We start from the raw sequence: 20,454 nt of genomic DNA, 5'->3' as shown, positions 1-20,454 counted from the left end.
TGGCAAAGTAACCAAAGACTGCTTGTAAACTGTGGGCATCGGGAGTACCGCGGCAAGATGGGCTATCCTGAATGCCAGGTAGATGTTGACATAAGACACCCACTGTACCATGTTCAAAGATCGCAGCAAGTTGCTATGGACATCTGTACGTATGCCTTGTAGGAGACGAGTGTATGTAAGGCGTGTTGTCCATCGACTGTCACGCCTAAAGATAACCCCCCAAACATTTCATAGTATTCCAGGGTGGGTATTGGACCAAACTCTCTTCTGTGAAACCACTACTGATGACCATCTCTCCAGACTTCTTCAAGTTCAAGCAGCTTGGACTGTCCAGTCTAGCTATCTTTGGACTTAGCTGGCAAATGCACTAAAAATATCAGATAGTCCTTGTACGCTAGGCAGACAAAGGCATGATCTCTCAATGTAAGTCCCTGCAGCTGGCATCGTAGTCTGTAACAGTGGCTCCATGGCAATGGCATACATAACCACTGACAGTGGGCAACCTCGCCTCACAGAGCAGGCGATAGTGATATTGCCCACTATATGTCCATTGATTTTAACTTGTGAAGTCGCGCCACGCAGAAAACGGATGGTGGTGTTTATGAATGACTGGGAGAAAGCCAGCTGTTGCAACATCCTCTCAAGATAATCGTGGCATACCCTATCAAAAGCGTTGTCAAAGTAAGATGACACGAAGACTCGGTGCACGTCACATGCCTCTGCCAGTGTGATGACATCACGGTAATCACTGCGCCCTGTCTGTAGGTTGCTGTCACTGCCAAGAAACGTCTGGTCCGCAGAGAGGATTTAGTGTATGACACTTCGAATTTGGGCAGCCCAATTCTCCTATATATATTGAAAGAGGCCAGTAATGCTCAATTCCCCTTCTGGAAGATGGCTTGGGGACGAATATAATCATACTGTAAACAAAGGTAGGTGACATCTGCACTGCCGGGTCCATCAGTTCTTGGTACATCGTAACCCATCGGGGCATCATAACATCACTGAACTTTCGGTAGAACTCTATCGGGAGACTATCTGGGCGCGGCGGTTTGTTGTTCGCTCCTTTGCGGAGGGTATCGGCGGCGACCTCCGCCGTTATGGGTCCGTGAGGATTGCCACTACATCGAAGGTCCGGAGTAGCAAGCGTGGGACTTCATTCATCGCAGTAGTACCCTGGTCTTCTGTGGCGTAGATCCATCAGTAAAGATCAAGAAGGCGTTAGCAATATCCTTTTGGGCCCTCAGGCGTCGGCCGTCTGGCATATCCAGCATGGAGGTCAATGCTTTGCGACATCTGCGACGTTCGCGGATAATATGATACATAGCCGGCGGTTCATTCCCGATCCTTATCTACGCACGTGCACAAGCGTGCTCTCTAGACGACGTCGTCTAAGATTGGTGACCTTTGCTTGCAATCTCTGGAGCTCAGCCTGATGCCCTTGTGACGGTGGCTGGGTGGATGTCTCCTGCAGTGTCGTAAAATGGTACTGTATGGTGTGATGTTGCCAACACAGAGCTTCTCGACCGCAAGTCATCATCACACGGCGTAGTGCAGGTTTTGCGCAATGTAGGCACCACTGGATCGTGGAAGGAAACGTCGGATGCCGCTTCAGATCTCCACAATGCTCTACCTACACTCTGGATCCTCGAGGCGCGCTACGTTCATCTTCCATGTGCTCCTGCTCCGCCACACCCTCTGTCGTGGGAGGGAGATGGTGCACAGGTAGGGATCATGATCTGTAAAGGCTGCCGGCCATACATCAGCATCGATCGTTGCTGCTCCCTGGGAGACACAGACAGTCGAGGCGACTCGCTGAATGCTCAGTAACATGTGTGCATCCCTGTCTGATGCTGTGGAGACGCCACTAAGTGTCGACGAGGCGAAGGTTTTGCATCAGGCGTTACTGTACTCTGCATTTGCTGAGTGTGCTATTTGATCTTGTTGTGACACGACGCGACTGAAGTCGCCCTCTGTGATGATGTGATCGTAGCATCCCTCGAATAAGGACGCTACCTTCTACATATGAAATCTCGAACGACCTCTCCTCTTGTCTGTACCAGAGGAAGTATACACATTCACAATCCTGACTCCCTCATATATGATAGAAAGTCTCACGCTGACAGTAGGTAGGTCACACCATCGATTATAATGCCTTCCTTCACAAGAACGACCATACCACTGCCATTATCCGCGCTTGGTTCAAATGGTTCAAATGGCTCTGAGCACTATGGGACTTAACATCTGAGGTCATCAGTCCCCTAGGACTTAGAACTACTTAACCCTTTGTTTCCTGACATAGGAAAAAATTTACATTTTAACAGTTTCTTTGCAGAATTTATGCTATTGTGGTCTTAAATGACGGTAGGATTTTTTGTGAAAGTTTATTTTATTTTTCACAACTCTTTTTCTCTCCTGGTACTCAGAAGTACCGTCAGACTACACGGACAGAATCACAACATGCGCAGAAAAATACTCCAATTTTTGTAACCGGTACTTTATTCCACATAAATATTAAATACTTTTACATTAGAAAATTAATTAACAGAAATATGATATTTCTGATTTTTTTTTAAAATTTCGCATAAATTATTCTAGAGGAACTTCACAATACATAGTAAGTTAGCTATACATTTTTGACAGAATATACATATCACATATTTAGTGATAGTTCATGAAATTGTCTGAAACAGTTCTTTTTCTCATTGCAGCACAAATACACTTTACATGTACTACATTGTGAATGTGGTCTCGACTGAATTTTACTTTTCGCACACATTTCGCATCGTCCTCTTTTACAACTGAGTTCTACAAAATGGTTTCCTCGGTTGCCAGAACAGAAAAGTTATCTTTCCTTCTCTTTGGGAGAGAAGGAAGGAGTTTCTCTTTTTGAGATTTGGCACTTGCTGTTCATTCATTAGCCCTAGTGCCACAGCACGCCTGAATTCCAGCAGTGGCAGTGCCCCATGTAGATCACTGAAAATGACGTAAGCATTGACAAAAGCAATTTGTATTGCTCCCCAGAAGAGACGGTGCCACCATGTCTTTGATCGCTTGTCAAGACCACAAGTTGAACGTAATCTGTCTGCATGATCCACACCACCCATGTTTTATTGTAATCACATACAATAACTGGACATGGTATAGTCATACTAGTTCCAACTTTCTGTTTTATTGTCACTACTCTCGGTTCAGTGCCATGGAAGTTTGACGCAAAATAAACTACTTTATTTTCCTTCCATTGAAATACTGTTAGGTCTAAAGATGACTCTCTGTGATTTGATATACACATTTTTCTTTAGGTAAATTCCCTGGCAAACCTTTCTGTTGTTCTAATTGTTCCACAGGCAAATGTACTTACCGATTTCTGTGTGAGAAAAAGTGGACAGTACAATTAGTGAGAGGTAACACATTGTTGCTACAATAAAGTGTTCGCACAACCTGACGGTACTAAGTCCGCCTTATATTTTCCACTTTATCTCATTCACTTGTAACGTAATGCTTCAAACTGTTATAAAAAAAACAAAGGCGCTAAGTACGTACAATGGAAAACTCAACGGAAGTTTCAATAAATTGCGCACAAATTCAGGCAACACCATGGAAACAAGCACATACAATCTTCTGTTTTCACAGCAGCGCGCGAAAAACAATTTCAAGCTCTGATCGCCAGAGAGGTCTATGTATTGCACAATAACATCTATGAAACAGTAGAGCAGAGTTACTGTTACGTACCGACAGGCTCTCAGATCACGAAACTGCACCACGAGAAAATAATGAGAGTCAAAACTTACTGGTACTTTTAAGTACCGTCAGGCAACAAAGGGTTAAACCTAACTGACCTAAGGACATCACACACTTCCATGCCCGAGGCAGGATTCGAAGCTGCAACCGTAGCGGTCGCACGGTTCCAGACTGAAGCGCCTAGAACCGCTCGGCCACCCCGTCCGGCCCGCACTTGATGCCTTATAAACCTCATATCCATAAATAGACGGGAACTGATAGACGCTCACTTCCAGGAGGAGTGCGACGTCGAGATCTGCCGCATGCAAGATGTCATGAAACATCTGCAACTTGGCATCAGAAGTGTTGATATTGAGGCTGATGGTGCCAACCCGGCACGCCTGGCATTGGGCGACGGTATTGCTGGCGCCTGTTGAGAGAGAGGGAGATGGGAGACGGGAAGAAGACTCGGGTGTCAACAATGAGACCCCTCCTAAGTCCTCTGGCATTTAACTGTCGAGATGTGAAGCAATTGCAACCGCTTTAGCTATTGCAGCAGACGTCACGTCCTGGACATCGTCAACCCACGAAGGTAGAGTTGTGTTGCGATCATCCTTCGTAATTAACATGGCGGCCGAAGGTTCTAGTACATCTGTGACACGGTCAGATACTGAATTCCTCTGCTACCCTTCATCCTTAAGCGTGGCATTGTGAGAGGTCTCATTCGAATTCGCTGTTCATCGACATCTGTTAGGGGAACCGATAATCATACCTTCTTGCTGGGGATGGTCGTTATCATCGAGATCTTCGTCTTCTGTTTACTGCGTTCTGCAGGTATCGGATGGAGCCAGTCGACGTTTCTTCCGTCGCTTTGGAGCTCGTTGTTTACGGATGAGTGCCGGTATCCGACAACGGCTGCGGGTCGTTGTCATCAGGGACAAAGGCGTCGGTTCTCACCACCAAATCTGCGGTGGCCAACTTCTGCAACGCCTTTCTCTCCTCGCAATGCAAAGCTGATGCCGGGGCTTGCTCTGGCAGTGCAGACTGGCCGTCTGTAGCGCCCTGCCACCGCATCGGAGGCTGCTCAGTGTCGACTGAAGGCGACGTTTCTGATGATCAGGTGGAACAGTGTGATGGGCCCCCACGTTTGTCAGTGGGAGCACCGTTAGATCAGGTGAATTCTTCTCCTTCTCCGTCGGGAATTGCGTGATGGGATGTTGCATAAAGCTTGATCTGAGATGTCTCTCTTGCCCGCATCCCGAACAAGTCTTTGGCTGGCCGTTGTAAATTACGATGGTACGACATCCGCCTATGTTCATATAGGACGGGACGTGTTTAGTAAGGTCGATGCACACCTGGCGCACCCCATTCAGAACATGGTACTTGGTAAAGTGTGCCCATTTTTCCGCCGTATGGCTTAGCACAGTGCTGCGATCACCATCTCTGCTGGAACGTCAAACGCCAACTCGAACACACGGACCGTCCCCTGGACAACACATGGTATTCCACTTTCGCAGGGCCAATGTGTCAGTCCGAATGCCTGAACTGAAGATTGTTCGTCCGTCTGAGAATCATTTTACAAGTCACGTCGTCCACCAATTTCACGTAAACCACGCTTCTTACGGCGGAGAGGTGAATCAGTATTAGATCGTGGTAATCGATTGAACGTCATCTCGTAAAAACTGTTCAGTTTCTAATGCTTTCGGTCGTGCGTTCTCGTTCGTGAAACTGAACTCCAGTGATGACTTTCGTTGTGAATATGTCATGGTGCGACGAAAGAAGTAAGATGCACGGAGCCGACTGTAAATCACAACACCGTGCGCGCGCTAGCGCGGCAGGGATAAACCGGACCGGGCGGATCCTCCACCTTATATCGTAGACCTATAGCGTTTTAGCCATCTTCAGCAACTCTAGCTGTACATTGAAATAATCAGCAACCAATTTCATGAAAGAAATTTTATTTTCTTAACCGGTTTCAAGCACTTAGTGCCCTTCTTCAGAAGGTTATAACTATCGCATTATTTGCGAGTGTCAGCAATAAGATGCATGCAGCATATTTCTGTGGTCATAAGTGTATGAAACCGGTTTGGAAAGAAAATGTCTTGTATGCAACTGTTTGTTGATTATTTCGATATGTATCGTAGACCTCCTCAAAGTAGGAAAATATACATATTAAGTGGTGTCTGCAAGGTAAATCCCGATGCATAGACACCTCCAGTAGATTCAGTGATATCTGCTTTCTCACACTAAAGCGATTGAGATACTGTCTGAATACTAGTATCGAGACTAGGCGGCGGTTGATAATGATTTCGAAGGTCCTTCCTACGAAGCTTCTGTAGTCAACATCATAGTTGCTACTAGAGACCTGGCACGAAGTCGACGATCCAAAACATACCAAAGGGGTTCTAAAGGATTCAGATCAGGACTCTGTGCAGGCCAGTCCATTACAGGGATGTTATTGTCGTGTAACCACTCCGCCACAGGCCGTGCATTCGCTATTCATATTTATAGAGCCTGCTTTTTGTATATTTTCTCCTGCTGCTAACAATCTGAACTAATAATATTTTCTCCATGTTTGTATATGGCGTCGAAGTTCTATTTCTTATTATTCGTAGCCATACCATCTCTTGGCCAAGCCAAAGCGCCATATAATGTTCTAATGGTTCAAATGGCTCTGAGCACTATGGGACTCAACATCTATGGTCATAAGTCCCCTAGAACTTAGAACTACTTAAGCCTAACTAACCTAATACAGCACACAACACCCAGTCACCACGAGGCAGAGAAAAATGTTCTAATTGTTTTACATACTTCATGAGAATGTTTAATTCGAGCACTGCAAACGTCAGTAGTCCTCTTTTTCATTAGAAATAGTAAGCATTAATCATATTCTATTTTTCTGCCGGGACTAGTGATGTGGACGGGGGAAATGCCCAGTGAGCAGGATATTTATACACTACGTGTTCAGAAGTATCCGTCACCCTTAACCTTGATGACAGCTTCCACTCTCGCAGGCACACGTTCAATAAGGTGCTGGAAGGTTTCTTGGGGAATGGCAGCCCAATTCTTCACGAGGTGCTCCACTGAGGAGAGGTATCGATGTCGGTCGGTAAGGTCTGACACGAAGTCGGCGTTCCAAAATATATCAAAGGTGTTCTGCAGGATTCAGGTCAGGACTCTGTGCAGGCCAGTCCATTACAGGGATATTATTGTCGTGTAACCACTCCGCCACAGGCCGTGCATTATGAACAGGGCCTCGATCGTGTTGAAAGATGCAATCCTCATTACCTAATTGCTCTTCAACAGTGGCAAGCAAGAAGGTGCTTAAAATATCAATGTAGGCCTGTGCTGCGATAGCGCCACGTAAAACAAGGGGTGCAAGCCCCTTCCACGAAAACACGACGACACCATAGCACCACCGCCTCCGAATTTTACTGTAGGCACTACAGACGCTGGCAGATGACGTTCACCGGGCGTTCGCCATACTCACACCCTGTCATCGGATCGCCACATTGCGTACTGTGATTCGTCACTCCACACAACGTTGTTCCACTGTTCAATTGTCCAATGTTTACGCTTTTTATATCAAGCGAGGCGTCGTTTGGCATTTACCGGCGTTATGTGTGGCTCATGAGCAGCCGCTCGACCATGAATTCCAAGTTTTGTCACTTCCCGCCTAACTGTCATAGTACTTGCAGTGGATCCTGATGCAGTTTGGAATTCCTGTGTCATGGTGTGTATAGATGTCTACCGATTACAAATTACGACCTTCTTCAATTGTCGGCGGTCTCTGTCAGTCAACAGACGAGGTCGGCCTGAACGCTTTTGTGCTGTACGTGTCCCTTCACGTTTCCACTTCACTATCACATCGGGAACAGTGGACCAGGGCTGTTTAGGAGTGTGAAATTTTCGCGTAAAGACGTATTACACAAGTGACACCCAATCATCTGCCCACGTTCGAAGTCGGTGAGTTCCGCGGAACTCCCCATTCTGCTCTCTCACGATGTCTAATGACTACTTGAGTACCTGACAGTAGGTGGCAGCACAATGCACCTAATATGAAAAACGTAGGGTTTTGGGGTGTTAGTATACTTTTGATTACATAGTGTAAATGGGTATTCGCCCAGGAATTTGCGCAATGCAATTTTAAATGCCCAAAATCTGGTTATTTGTAAAAAAGTACTTTTTACTGCAGGAATTTGTAATATACCAATTAAAATAAGGGATGGTATGATATTCCGATATTAGAAGTTAGTAACTGCTTGCACTTAACCTACACATATGTTAATTTCCTTTATTACTAACAAGGAGAGGCCTTGACGTTGTGATCTCGGATTTACTTCAAACTTTGTACACCTTGGGTAGGCCATTAAAACGTCATAATGTGAAGGAGTAACGTTCACTACTCCGGCAATTCCGAGCAAATCGCAGTTTTACACGTCTATTGCGTAACGAATGTATCATTGCGTAGCAGAGAACCAGCAGATGTCTGTGTGGTGTAGAGGTTAGCAGTGGCGGCGCTATGCGAGCAGGCCGAAGGCGAAGCGCTGCTTCGAATCAGTCCAGGTTTTTAAATCTATATTTTCTCACCACTAGTCACATTATTTAATTTATATATCATTTGAGAGGTTGAAGTTGTAGTGAATTTCATGTGTTATTTGACTATTTTATATTCCTAATTAAATTTTTAAAGACGAGGAACATGCTTGGAAAGCCTGAGTCTAATGTGATAAATGACGATGCGGATGACGTTATTCACAATCAGCAATACAGGTAGTCACAATGTGGCAGACCACAAGAGTAAAGCACAATTACTCGTCGGATGTGTTTTCAACATCACACGCATCAGGTTGGTATTTGTCATACAGACACGGAAAACATAAATTGAAACTTCATCCAAATACATGCCATTTTTGTTTTCATTGCATTGCCTTTCCAATGCCCGCATCTCGTGGTCGTGCGGTAGCGTTCTCGCTTCCCACGCCCGGGTTCCCGGGTTCGATTTCCGGCGAGGTCTGGGATTTTCTCTGCCTCGTGATGGCTGGGTGTTGTGTAATGTCCTTAGGTTAGTTAGGTTTAAGTAGTTCTAAGTTCTAGGGGACTGATGACCATAGATGTTAAGTCCCATAGTGCTCAGAGCCATTTGAACCTTTCAAATTTCATAAAATTAAATAATATGACAAGTGATGAAACAAAGTAGATTAGCTATTAAATGTGAGCGGGAGTAATTGCCAGAGTAGTGCACCTTGCTGCTTCACCCTATGTTGTATTAACGGCTTACTAAAAAAATGGTTCAAATGGCTCTGAGCACTATGGGACTTAACCGCTGTGGTCATCAGTCCCCTAGAACTTAGAACTACTTAAACCTAACTAACCTAAGGACATCACACACATCCATGCCCAAGGCAGGATTCGAATCTGCGACCGCAGAGGTCGCGCCGTTCCAGACTGTAGTGCCTAGAAGGCTTACTAAAGGTGTACAAAGTTTGAAGTAAATCCAGACGTTGTGGCCTAGCGGTTCTAGGCGTTTAAGTATGGAACCGTGCTGCAGCTACGGTCGTAGGTTCGTCTCCTGCCTCGTGCATGGCTGTTTGTGATGTCCTTAGGTTAGTTAGGTTTAAGTAGTTCTAAGTCTAGGAGACTGATGACCTCAGATGTTAAGTCCCATAAGGCTTAGAACCATTTTTGAAGTAAATCTGTGGTCCCAACGTCGTGGTCTCTCCTTGCAAGAACGAAACGAAAGAAGAGAGAACCATATTTTTTTACTAGCATCCAGCTTGGTACCAAGGAAAGGCGCGTGTTGCTGACAGCTGAATAATGTCCTTTTTCTTTTATCAGTTCTACTCTTCAATCGCGGTCTCTCTGTCTGTCTGTCTGTCGTCTGTCTGTCTGTCTCTCTCTCTCTCTGTCTCTCTCTCTCTCTCTCTCTCTCTCTCTCTCTCTCTCTCTCTCTCTCTCTCTCGCATCCATACAGTCACACACACACACACACACACTGCTGTGCAGTGATAAGCCGGTTTAAACATCATTGTCCTTAGGTCACCGCTTTGTAATGTAATGTGCCAAATCTCTGAATATTATTGAAGAATCATTATTGATAACAAAATTATTATTGAATGTATTAAACAGCTGGCATGTGTTTCTTGATTATACATGAATTACTAAACGTTTAACTGTTTTCAGTGAAAAAAAAAGCTTTATTGTCAGGTGTAGCGACATCTGAGACAGACTGTAGTTTTCTATTCATAACCTCTCTTTATCTACTTCCGTACGACTGCACAGCTGTGAAGATAAAATGAGAACACTAACTTTAAAAATATATAATAACAAAGAATCGAAGCCCAAGGCACTGGAATCGTTCGATTCCGATATTAGTCAATTCCTAGAGAGTCAGCGATTCATGGAATCGAAAGCGGCACATGATACATCTGGCATCCCTAATTAAAATCATTATGGATAAACTTTTTTCTGTAATTCCAGTTATTCTAAGTAAATATCAATGCTATGTCTGTTATTGCAAATAGTAGATGAAATTTAGAGTGAGAACTACCGTCCTCTCCACTATTATCTCCAGAAGAAAAGTCAATCTTATTTACGTTCCGAGCTAGAAGGAATTCGGTGTGTCTTCTATCCACCTTGCGGCTAATCTTCTTGGTCCACCAGAACAAGGATGTAACCTTAAGCCCATCGAGATACTTGACGCAGTAAGTTTTGCGGCACAGCAAGAAACGAGGAACTAGATGTTATTCAGATTATAGAGGGCTTGGCTGATAATAGGGACAAACAGAGATTTGGTCCAGACAATCTGTGTAGAAAGGAGTGAGTCCTCACCTTCAGGAAGGTATAAATCATTGTTTAAATGCTTTATTGTGGTGGCGAGGTTTGAAAAGAACTGTGAATTGGCAGAATTTGCCATAAAAATTCTGGGCGCTCCAGTTGCATCTGTTACTACAGAGCGTTCATTTAGCACTTTTGGATGGATTCACATAAAAAACTGAAACAGACTCACATCAGAGACAGCTGCAAAACTAACCTACCTCTCCTATAACGAAGCTGATAAAAGGAGCAGGAACACGATCTAAACCTGTTGATCCCAAGGAAAAACCCATATTGAACAGTCCAAGCAAAGCCAAAATGGAAAGGGACCCACTAGTCAGCAAGGGATCAGTTTCAGGACAATCTGAGACAGAGTCGGGACTTCATGATTCTTCTTCAACTTACGAAGATCAAGAAACTGACTGAGAGCAAGTTTTTAATGTTTCTGCAGTAGTATAGCACAAGTCCCCCCCCCCCCCCCCCCCTCCATGAACCATGGACATTGCCGTTGGTGGGGAGGCTTGCGTGCCTCAACGATACAGATAGCCGTACCGTAGGTGCAACCACAACGGAGGGGTATCTGTTGAGAGGCCAGACAAACGTGTGGTTCCTGAAGAGGGGCAGCAGACTTTTCAGTAGTTGTAGGGGCAACAGTCTGGATGATTGACTGATATGGCCTTGTAACACTAACCAAAATGGCCTTGCTGCTCTGGTACTGAGAACGGCTGAAACCAAGGGGAAACTACAGCCGTAATTTTTCCCGAGGGCATGCAGCTTTATTGTATGATTAAATGATGATGGCGTCCTCTTGGGTAAAATATTCCGGAGGTAAAATAGTCCCCCACTCGGATCTCCGGGCGGGGACTACTCAAGAAGACGTTGTTATCAGGTGAAGGAAAACTGGCGTTCTACGGATCGGAGCGTGGAATGTCAGATCCCTTAATCGGGCAGGTAGGTTAGAAAATTTAAAAAGGGAAATGGACAATATAAAGTTAGATATAGTGGGAATTAGTGAAGTTCGGTGGCAGGAGGAACAAGATTCTGGTCAGGCGAATACAGGGTTATAAATCCAAAATCAAATAGGGGTAATGTAGGAGTAGGGTTAATAATCAATAAAAAATAGGAAAGGGGGTAAGCTACTACAAACACTATAATCAACGCATTATTGTGGCCAAGATAGATACGAACCCATGCCTACTACAGTAGTACAAGTTTATATGCCAACTAGCTCTGCAGATGATGAAGAAATTGAAGAAATGTACGATGAAATAAAAGAAATTATTCAGATAGTGAAGGGAGACGAAAATTTAATAGTAATGGGTGACTGGAATTCGAGTGTAGGAAAGGGGAGAGAAGGAAACATAGTAGGTGAATATGGATTGGGGCTAAGAAATGAAAGAAGAAGAATTTTGCACAGAGCACAACTTAATCATAGCTAACACTTGGTTTAAAAATCATGAAACAAGGTTGTATACGTGGAAGAACCCTGGAGATACTAAAAGGTATCAAATAGATTATATAATGGTAAGACAGAGATTTAGGAACCAGGTTTTCAATTGTAAGACATTTCCAGGGGCAGATGTGGACTCTGAACACAATCTATTGGTTAGGAACTGTAGATTAAAACTGAAGAAACTGCAAAAAGGTGGGAATTTAAGGAGATGGGACCTGGATAAACTGAAAGAACCAGAGGTTGTACAGAGTTTGAGGGAGAGCATAAGGGAACAATTGACAGGAATGGGGCAAAGAAATACAGTAGAAGAAGAATGGGTAGCTTTGAGGGATGAAATAGTGAAGGCGGCAGAGCATCAAATAGATAAAAAGACGAGGGCTAGTAGCAACCCTTGGGTAACAGAAGAAATAAAGAAATATTGAATTTGATTGATGAAAGGAGAAAATATAAAAATGCAGTAAATGAATCAGGCAAAAAGGAATACGAACGTCTCAAAAATGATATCGACAGGAAGTGCAAAATGGCTAAGCAGGGATGGCTAGAGGCTTATCTCACTAGAAGTAAGATAGATATTGCCTACAGGAAAATTAAAGAGACCTTTGGAGAAAAGAGAACCACTGTATGAATATCAAGAGTTCAGATGAAAACCCAGTTCTAAGCAAAGAAGGGATAGCAGAAAGGTGGAAGGAGTATATAGAGGGGCTATACAAGGGCGATGTACTTGAGGACAATATTATAGAAATGGAAGAGGATGTAGATGAAGATGAAATGGGAGATACGTTACTGCGTGAAGAGTTTGACAGAGCACTGAAACACCTGAGTAGAAACAAGGCCTCCGGAGTAGACAACATTCCATTAGAACTACTGACAGCCTTGGGAGAGCCAGTCCTGACAAAACTCTACCGTCTGGTGAGCAAGATGTATGAGACAGGCGAAATACCCTCAGATTTCAAGAACAATATAATAATCCCAATCCCAAAGGAAGCAGGTGTTGACAGATGTGAAAACTACCTAACTATCAGTTTAATAAGTCACAGCTGCAAAATACTAGCGCGAATTCTTTACAGACGAATGGAAAAACTGGTAGAAGCCGACCTCGGGGAAGATCAGTTTGGATTCCGTAGAAATGTTGGAACACGTGAAGCAACACTGATCCTACGACTTATCTTAGAAAATAGATTAAGGAAAGGCAAACCTACGTTTCTAAAATTTGTAGACTTAGAGAAAGCTTTTGACAATGTTGAGTGAAATAATCTCTTTCAAATTCTGAAGGTGGCAGGGGTAAAATACAGAGAGCGAAAGGCTATTTACAATTTGTACAGAAAGCAAATGGCAGTTATAAGAGTCAAGGGGCATGAAAGGGAAGCAGTGGTTGGGAAGGGAGTGAGACAGGGTTGTAGCCTATCCCCGATGTTATTCAATCTGTATATTGAGCAAGGAATAAAGGAAACAGAAGAAAAGTTCGGAGTAGGTACTAAGCTCCATGGAGAAGAAATAAAAACTTTGAGGTTCGCCGATGACATTGCAATTCTGTCAGAGACAGCAAAGGACGTGTAAGAGCAGCTGAACGGACTGTAAAGTGTCTTGAAAGGAGGATATAAGATGAACATTAACAAAAGTAAAACGAGGATAGTGGAATGTAGTCGAATTAAGTCGGGTGATGCTTCGGGAATCAGATTAGGAAATGAGACACTTAAAGTAGTAAAGGAGGTTAGCTATTTGGGGAGCAAAATAACTGATGATGGTGGAAGTAGAGAGGATATAAAATGTAGACTGGCAGTGGCAAGGAAAGCGTTTCTGAAAAAGAAAAATTTGTTAACATCGACTATAGATTTAAATGTCAGGAAGTCGTTTCTGAAAGTATTTGTATGGAGTATAGCCATTATGGAAGTGAAACGTGGACGATAAATATCTTAGACAAAAGAGAATAGAAGCTCTTGAAATGTGGTACTACAGAAGAATGCTGAAGATTAGATGGGTAGATCACATAACTAATGAGGAGGTATTGAATAGAATTGGGGAGAAGAGGAGCTTGTGGCACAACTTGACTAGAAGAAGGGATAGGTTGGTAGGACATGTTCTGAGACTTCGAGGGATCACAAATTTAGTATTGGAGGGTAAAAATCGTAGAGGGTGACCAAGAGATGAATACACTAAGGAGATTCAGAAGGATGTAGTCTGCAGTAGGTACTGGGAGATGAAGAAGCTTGCACAGGATAAAGTAGCATGGAGAGCTGCATCAAACCAGTCTCAGAACTGAAGACCATAACAACAACATAGTACAAGTATAAATACTAGCTACAGGCTAATTACTTAATATAAACTATACTTTATTTCAAAAATTACTTTTAAACTTGAGTATTTTTTTCTTTGTTTACTATGTACTATTCCAAAAACCAACCTCATTAAAGGTGTTATGTTTAGTTATGTTATGTTTACTGTCCAATTTATTGCTCCTGATAACTCTTCCCTAGCTCTCAAGGAGCTTTTTCAAATTGGTTACCCAACCGCTGAAGAAGAAGTGTTGTTAGCCACCTTTTCCAGTACAAAATATCAACATAAATTATTTTTATTGGTATCGATTATCAGTTAATCTTTAAAATTCACAAATACCTGGGCATTTATGAATTTTGGGCATTTGCCCAGGCATTTATCCTGCCCATTTGCCCCAACTTGCCAATCCTGAAGCATTTTACACCACTAGCCAGGCCGTCGAAAAGTGATTTTCTATCGCATTATCACTCTTTGATCAAGTAGGTTCACCTCAGTCGTGGCTTAAAAAGTTATCTCTATCTTCATTAAAAGATAAATACTCTACCTCAGAGATTATGAAAAATGTTGTTGCGTACAGGAAAGTAGCAACATCAAAGAGAGTATAGAAATGCAGAAATAGTTATGACGACTCCGGCACACTTTTAGATGCGTATATACATACAGTATCGTGCATCGTACAGCACACATGAGGTCATGCACGCGGGTAAGAGAGTAGCGAGATGCTCTGTCAGCAGCAACCTGACACAGCTTCTTCAGCAACTCTCCCTCTCACTCACTCTCTCTCTCACTCACTCTCTCTCTCTCTCTCTCTCTCTCTCTCTCTCTCACACACACACACACACACACACACACACACACACACACACACACACGCATTCGAATCTTCCAGTCACAGCCCAGTATTTTACGAACCTTTAAAACGAAACACAGATCAACATGTTGTGGATACACATGCTTGCACTGTTGCCTGTTCTTTATTTAACTACATGCAGAGCTCTGTCGAGAACGGCTGTCCTCCACCACCCTCTCCCCTGCCATGGCACTGCTCTGTGTCGATCACAAAGTTATTATATATCTGTTGTATACGAATTCATACACAACGGTAGGGAGAAGTGGGTTACAGAGTTGTGCGCCAACTGTCGACGAAAGAAAGCTGGACAAGAGCAGAAATGATTAGTAAACAGAAAATTTTCTGAACTTTGGCTTCTCCAGGAGAATGAAAACATTAAAATATGGCAGTAAGAATCAGAGTCCAGCTCATACAGTAGCACCAACGATGATATCGGAGCGACAACTAGGTGGTGTCTGCGTGGTATTCTGGGCCGATGTGGCTCCAAGTGTGAGTGGGCCGATCTGTTGCCACCAGCCCCCCTACAGTGCGGCGGCAGAAGGCGCTCGAGGTACCAGGCTGCTAGATGCATGGCTGAGCGGATGTGCTTTATTTGGTCCGCCGGATCCGACTTGTCCACTATTAGCGTCTCACTAAAACTTGCAGCTCCGTTGCTATGGAACTTGTGGGGTGATATCGATACGTGATACCACAATTATGATTGATAACTTAATCTGCCTGTGTTTTAGTTCGTCCATGCCCAGTACCACACCCACAGAGTCAGACGAAATTTACTCGGGTTTAGCCGTCAGCTGACCGGTTCTGAACGCCATTAGTATTATTCCTCGCGTCTGTCACTGGTGGGCTCTCGGCAAACCGCTCGAAAATGAGCACGGGGCAGCCATGCTAACCTGCGTGGTCATGTAGACACTTATCATGTGACGCGCTGTGGAGCCGCGCGGTCTACGGCGCCTTGCCATTGTTTGCACGGTGCTCCTCGTCGGAGTTTCGAGTCCTCCCTCGGGTATGGGTGTATGTGTGCTGTGCTTAGGGTAAGTTAATTTAATTTAGATTAAGTAGTGTGTAAGCCTAGGGACCGATGACCTCAGCAGTTTGGTCCCATAGCAACTTACCACTAATTTCTAACGTTTACTCATAATGTCACAATGCGAACTGTCACACATTATGTGTCATGTGGTTGATTAAAGAGATTGGTAAATGGTCGTGGTAGTGGTCATTGCCCATCTACCAGGTGTAAAAATATGAAAGCGGAATTTCCCTATAGATGGTGTTAGCCGTCAGTGAATGGCCCGTGAGACCACGTCTGCAGTGCCATCTGCTTCCTGTAACGGCTGACGATGAATGTCAGCACACAGTAACCCAAGTTCCATGCATCTGTATCTGTTTCAAACCCGTAATCATGTCGAGTTTAGTGCCTGCGAACTACGATTTGTGGACAGCATTGGTTTTCTGTTATTATTTGAAGAAAACTGCTGCAGAATCGCATCGAATGCTTGTCGAAGCTTTCGGCAAACAAAAATTCAAGTGGTGATTTTGGCGTGATAAGTGACTAGAGCGGAAAACTAGCGAAAAGGTTGAAGACAACGAACTGCAGGCCTTATTGGATGAACATGATACGCAAACTCAACAAGAACTAGCGATACAGTTGAATGTGACGCAGAAAGCCGTTTCTCTTCGGTTGAAATCTATGGGAAAAGTGCAGAAAGTGGGAAAATGGGTTCCGAATGAACTGAATGAAAGACAGCAAGGAAATCGGAAGACCACTTGTGAAATGCTGCTCGCCAAATACAAAAGAAAGTCATCCCTCCGTCGAATAGTGACAGATGATAAAAATGGATATCCTGAGTCGTAAATCGTGGGTGAATCCAAGCAAACCATCGATATCCACAGCAAGACCAAATCTCTTTGGAAAGAAGACAATGCTCTGTGTTTGGTGGGATCAGCAGTGTGTCATCTATTATGAACTGCTAAAACCTGATGAAACCGTTAACACTGATCGCTACCAATAGCAAATGATCGATTTAAATCGAGCATTACGTAAAAAACGACCGGAATATGGAAAAAGGGAACACAAAGTCATATTACTCCATGATAATGCCCCATCACACACAGCATAACGGGTCAGGGAAAAGACCGAGGCGTTCAGTTAGGAAATACTAGGGTATGGGGCTTATTCTTCATCCTTGGCTCCGTCTGATTATCATCCGTTTCCATCACTGGCAAACGCTGAACAACGCTTCAATTCGTATGAAAATGGCTCGCTGACTGTTTCGCTTCAAAAGAAGAACTGTTTTTCTGGGGTAGCATTCATAGCCTGCCAGAGAGGTGGGAGAAATGTATAAATAGCAATGGAGATTATTTTGAATGAAATATTGTTTATCAGTTTCAATCAACTGACGTGCAATTATTGCAACCAAAGCCTGGTTTCATACTTCATCTGGTACATGTCTCTGAGCGTGCACATTGTAATTAACTGTGGCCATCTTTCTCTTACCCACATAAGCTTTCCAGACAGAATGTTAGTCATTCCCTTGAAAGAGCATACAGGTCACATTATAGCACTGTACAAGGCGAGTATTGCGAAGAAAACTACACGCAATGGACATCTGAAATAACAAAAAGCCATTGCTCAGAGTGACACATGGAGCTGTCTTCAGTGGGCCAAACGACACAGCAAACAAGCAGCGGTTGGTTGGAGGCATGTAGTGTGATCCGACGAATCTCGATTTTTCCTCTTTTCAAATGATGCAAGGCGTCGAGTGCACCAATGGTGCAATGAGGAATTTAGCCCATACTTCAGCCCAGAGTTTGATGTTTGATGTTTGATGTTTTGGGACAACTCATTCAGTTTACCTTGTACATGAACCACGATGTCTGTTTCAACATGATTGATGACCAAATTTTGCCCTTTCGTCTGCCTTTCATGATGAGTATGGCGTGGAGACTTTTGTACTGTACATGTCCCTTCACGTTCCACTTCACTATCACATCGGAAACAGTGGACCTAGGAATGTTTAGGAGTATTGAAGTCTCGCGCACAGAGGTATGACAAAAGTGACACACAATCACCAGACGACGTTCGAGATCCGGGAGTTCCGCGGAGCACCCCATTCTGCTCTCTCACGATGTCTGATGATTATGGAGGTCGCTGATATGGAGTACTGAGCAGTAGGTGGCAGCAAAATGCACCTAATATGAAAAAAGTATATTTTTGGGGGTATCCGCATACTTTTGATCACATAGTGTACGTCGATACGTGAGAAACAGCGTAGTGTAGTCGAGTTTCGAATTCGAAGAGTTAGGCCACGCATGAAGCACCTTCTCCTGTAACACAGTCTGACGCCTCGGGTTCACTGTCATCGATCATCCTCCATACAGTACCGACGTGGCCACGTCCTACTTTTATCTGTTTACAAAACTTGAAGAACACCTTCTACGACTTCACTTTGATAGGAGCAAGGAGAAGTGAGGTTGTGGCTTCGTCAAAAAGACATATATTCTACGTTTGCGGTATCAACAAACTGGTCTCTCGTTGGGAGAAATGTGTTCATCATGAAGGTGGACTATGTTGAGAAATAAATGTGCAGACATAAAGAATAAATAGGGAGAATGTTAATTATGTTTGCTGTATTTAAAAAACTTCAAATGTTTTCATATAAGATATTCGGAGGCATTACTTTTCAGCGCGCCATTAGAGTATTGATAGTGCAGGCAAAAATGGTTCATATGGCTCTGAGCACTATGGGACTTAACTTCTGAGGTCATCAGTCCCCTAGCACTTAGAATTACTTACACCAAACTAACCTAAGGACATCACACACATCCATGCCCGAGGCAGGATTCGTACCTGCGACTGTAGTGGTTCGAGACTGTAGCGCCTAGAACCGCTCGGCCACCCCGGCGAGCGATGATGCAGACAGTACTGTTAAATTGTGATGACGACATTTCTTGGGAAGTTGTACCAGAATCCTAGAGGACCCTCTACAGTGCTAGGAACCATCTCTATAAATAGTTTCATAGCAAAAATTGGCATCATCCTGTTTAAAATCTATGCTTATGTGGCCATTAAACGCATTTACTAATATTGTTGCAGTCACTGAACATGGTATCCCTGTGAGACGTAAGTAGTACGTTGGTGGTGCGCAGATGTCTGCAAGGCGGCAGCTGGAGAACGGGCACGTGTCGTGGCTCGTGGAGAGCAGCTCCGACCCACCGGACTGGCTGCGCCTGAGCCCTGCTTCCATGGTGACGTGGCGGCGCCCCGACGGCGGCCGCACCAGGCTGTACAAGCTGCCCACTGACGGCCGGCTCCTTACGCGGCCCGGCGACCTGCAGCCTGTGCGCGACTTCCAGGGGGTCACTCTCACCGCAGCTGTCGTGGTGCGTACCATTCCTCAGACAGAGTTCCTCAAGTACGCTGGTGCACCGCTAGTTAATTCCAATTCTGGCAGTCCGAGAAATTTTCATCACCAATATCTAACCAGAAGAATTTATTGTCAACTCGACTATGAGGTCTCTAATGACGGACTTGCGCAGCAAGGAGAACACTGTTTGTGGCGCAAGATTCGAGATAACGAGACGATGTGCCAGTCTCCTGGGTTAAATCGCAAAACTATTCACATAGTGTCGTGGCGTGAGGATGGGCGAGACTGTTGGTGGTGAACTAGCTACCAGAGCTACTGGTGCAGTTGATGAACATGCTATGTACTGCCAGACAATTTTACTTTCTCTGTTCTCACTCTCATTTATAACTCTAATAAAAAAGCAACATGTACCCACTCAGCACCCATATGAAACTGCCGAATTGTGGTAAGACATTTACAGTTCGCAAACGAAGTGATCCAATGAGATGTGAATAACCTTACTAATTATGCAGGTGACCCTGTAGAGGAATTCCAAGCAAACAGTACCATGTGACTTTAATTGACGGTTAACTGCTAATGTTCATACACGACAGATTAAACGCGAAGTAACTCGATTCAATTCATCTTCTGTGTGTTACAAAAGACAGACTACCACAATTGCCTGGTCTTATCGACCTTACGAGTGTCTCTATTCCTCTCTGTGAGTTGTGGGTAAATCCTACTTCATTAATTCAAACTACGATCGATAATCACATGACGGACACCAGAGTGGGAACTGTTTTGTTCATAAACGGGAACTTAGCTCGACCAAACGAAGCGTGTAACTGCAATGAAGCAGTCTGTGAGTGTAGAACCACTTATGTGCGGGGGTGGGTCGTGGAAGTGCGTGGAGGCCCCGTGAACAGGTTACTGGTAGCTCAGGCAGATAATACCAAAAAGTTAAAACAGTTTACTAATACTCATTTTTCGCGCCCAGA

The 20,454-nt window shown here is 44.1% G+C and overlaps 1 protein-coding gene across 1 annotated transcript in view; it reads left to right on the top strand.

Moving 5' to 3' along the window:
• The first annotated feature begins 19,259 nt into the window (after positions 1 to 19,259).
• Positions 19,260 to 20,454, top strand: part of LOC126298233 (uncharacterized) — a 182,288-nt gene continuing 181,093 nt past the window's right edge. The window contains exon 1 of the mRNA XM_049989539.1: positions 19,260 to 19,525. Coding sequence (XP_049845496.1) covers positions 19,260 to 19,525 — 266 coding nt within the window. The remainder of the gene's footprint in view (positions 19,526 to 20,454) is intronic.

The sequence above is a fragment of the Schistocerca gregaria genome, chromosome X (genome assembly GCF_023897955.1).
Source record: "Schistocerca gregaria isolate iqSchGreg1 chromosome X, iqSchGreg1.2, whole genome shotgun sequence".
Lineage (NCBI taxonomy): Eukaryota > Metazoa > Arthropoda > Insecta > Orthoptera > Acrididae > Schistocerca > Schistocerca gregaria.
Note: the sequence above shows the minus strand (reverse complement) of the source record. Positions and strands in the feature narration are given on the sequence as shown.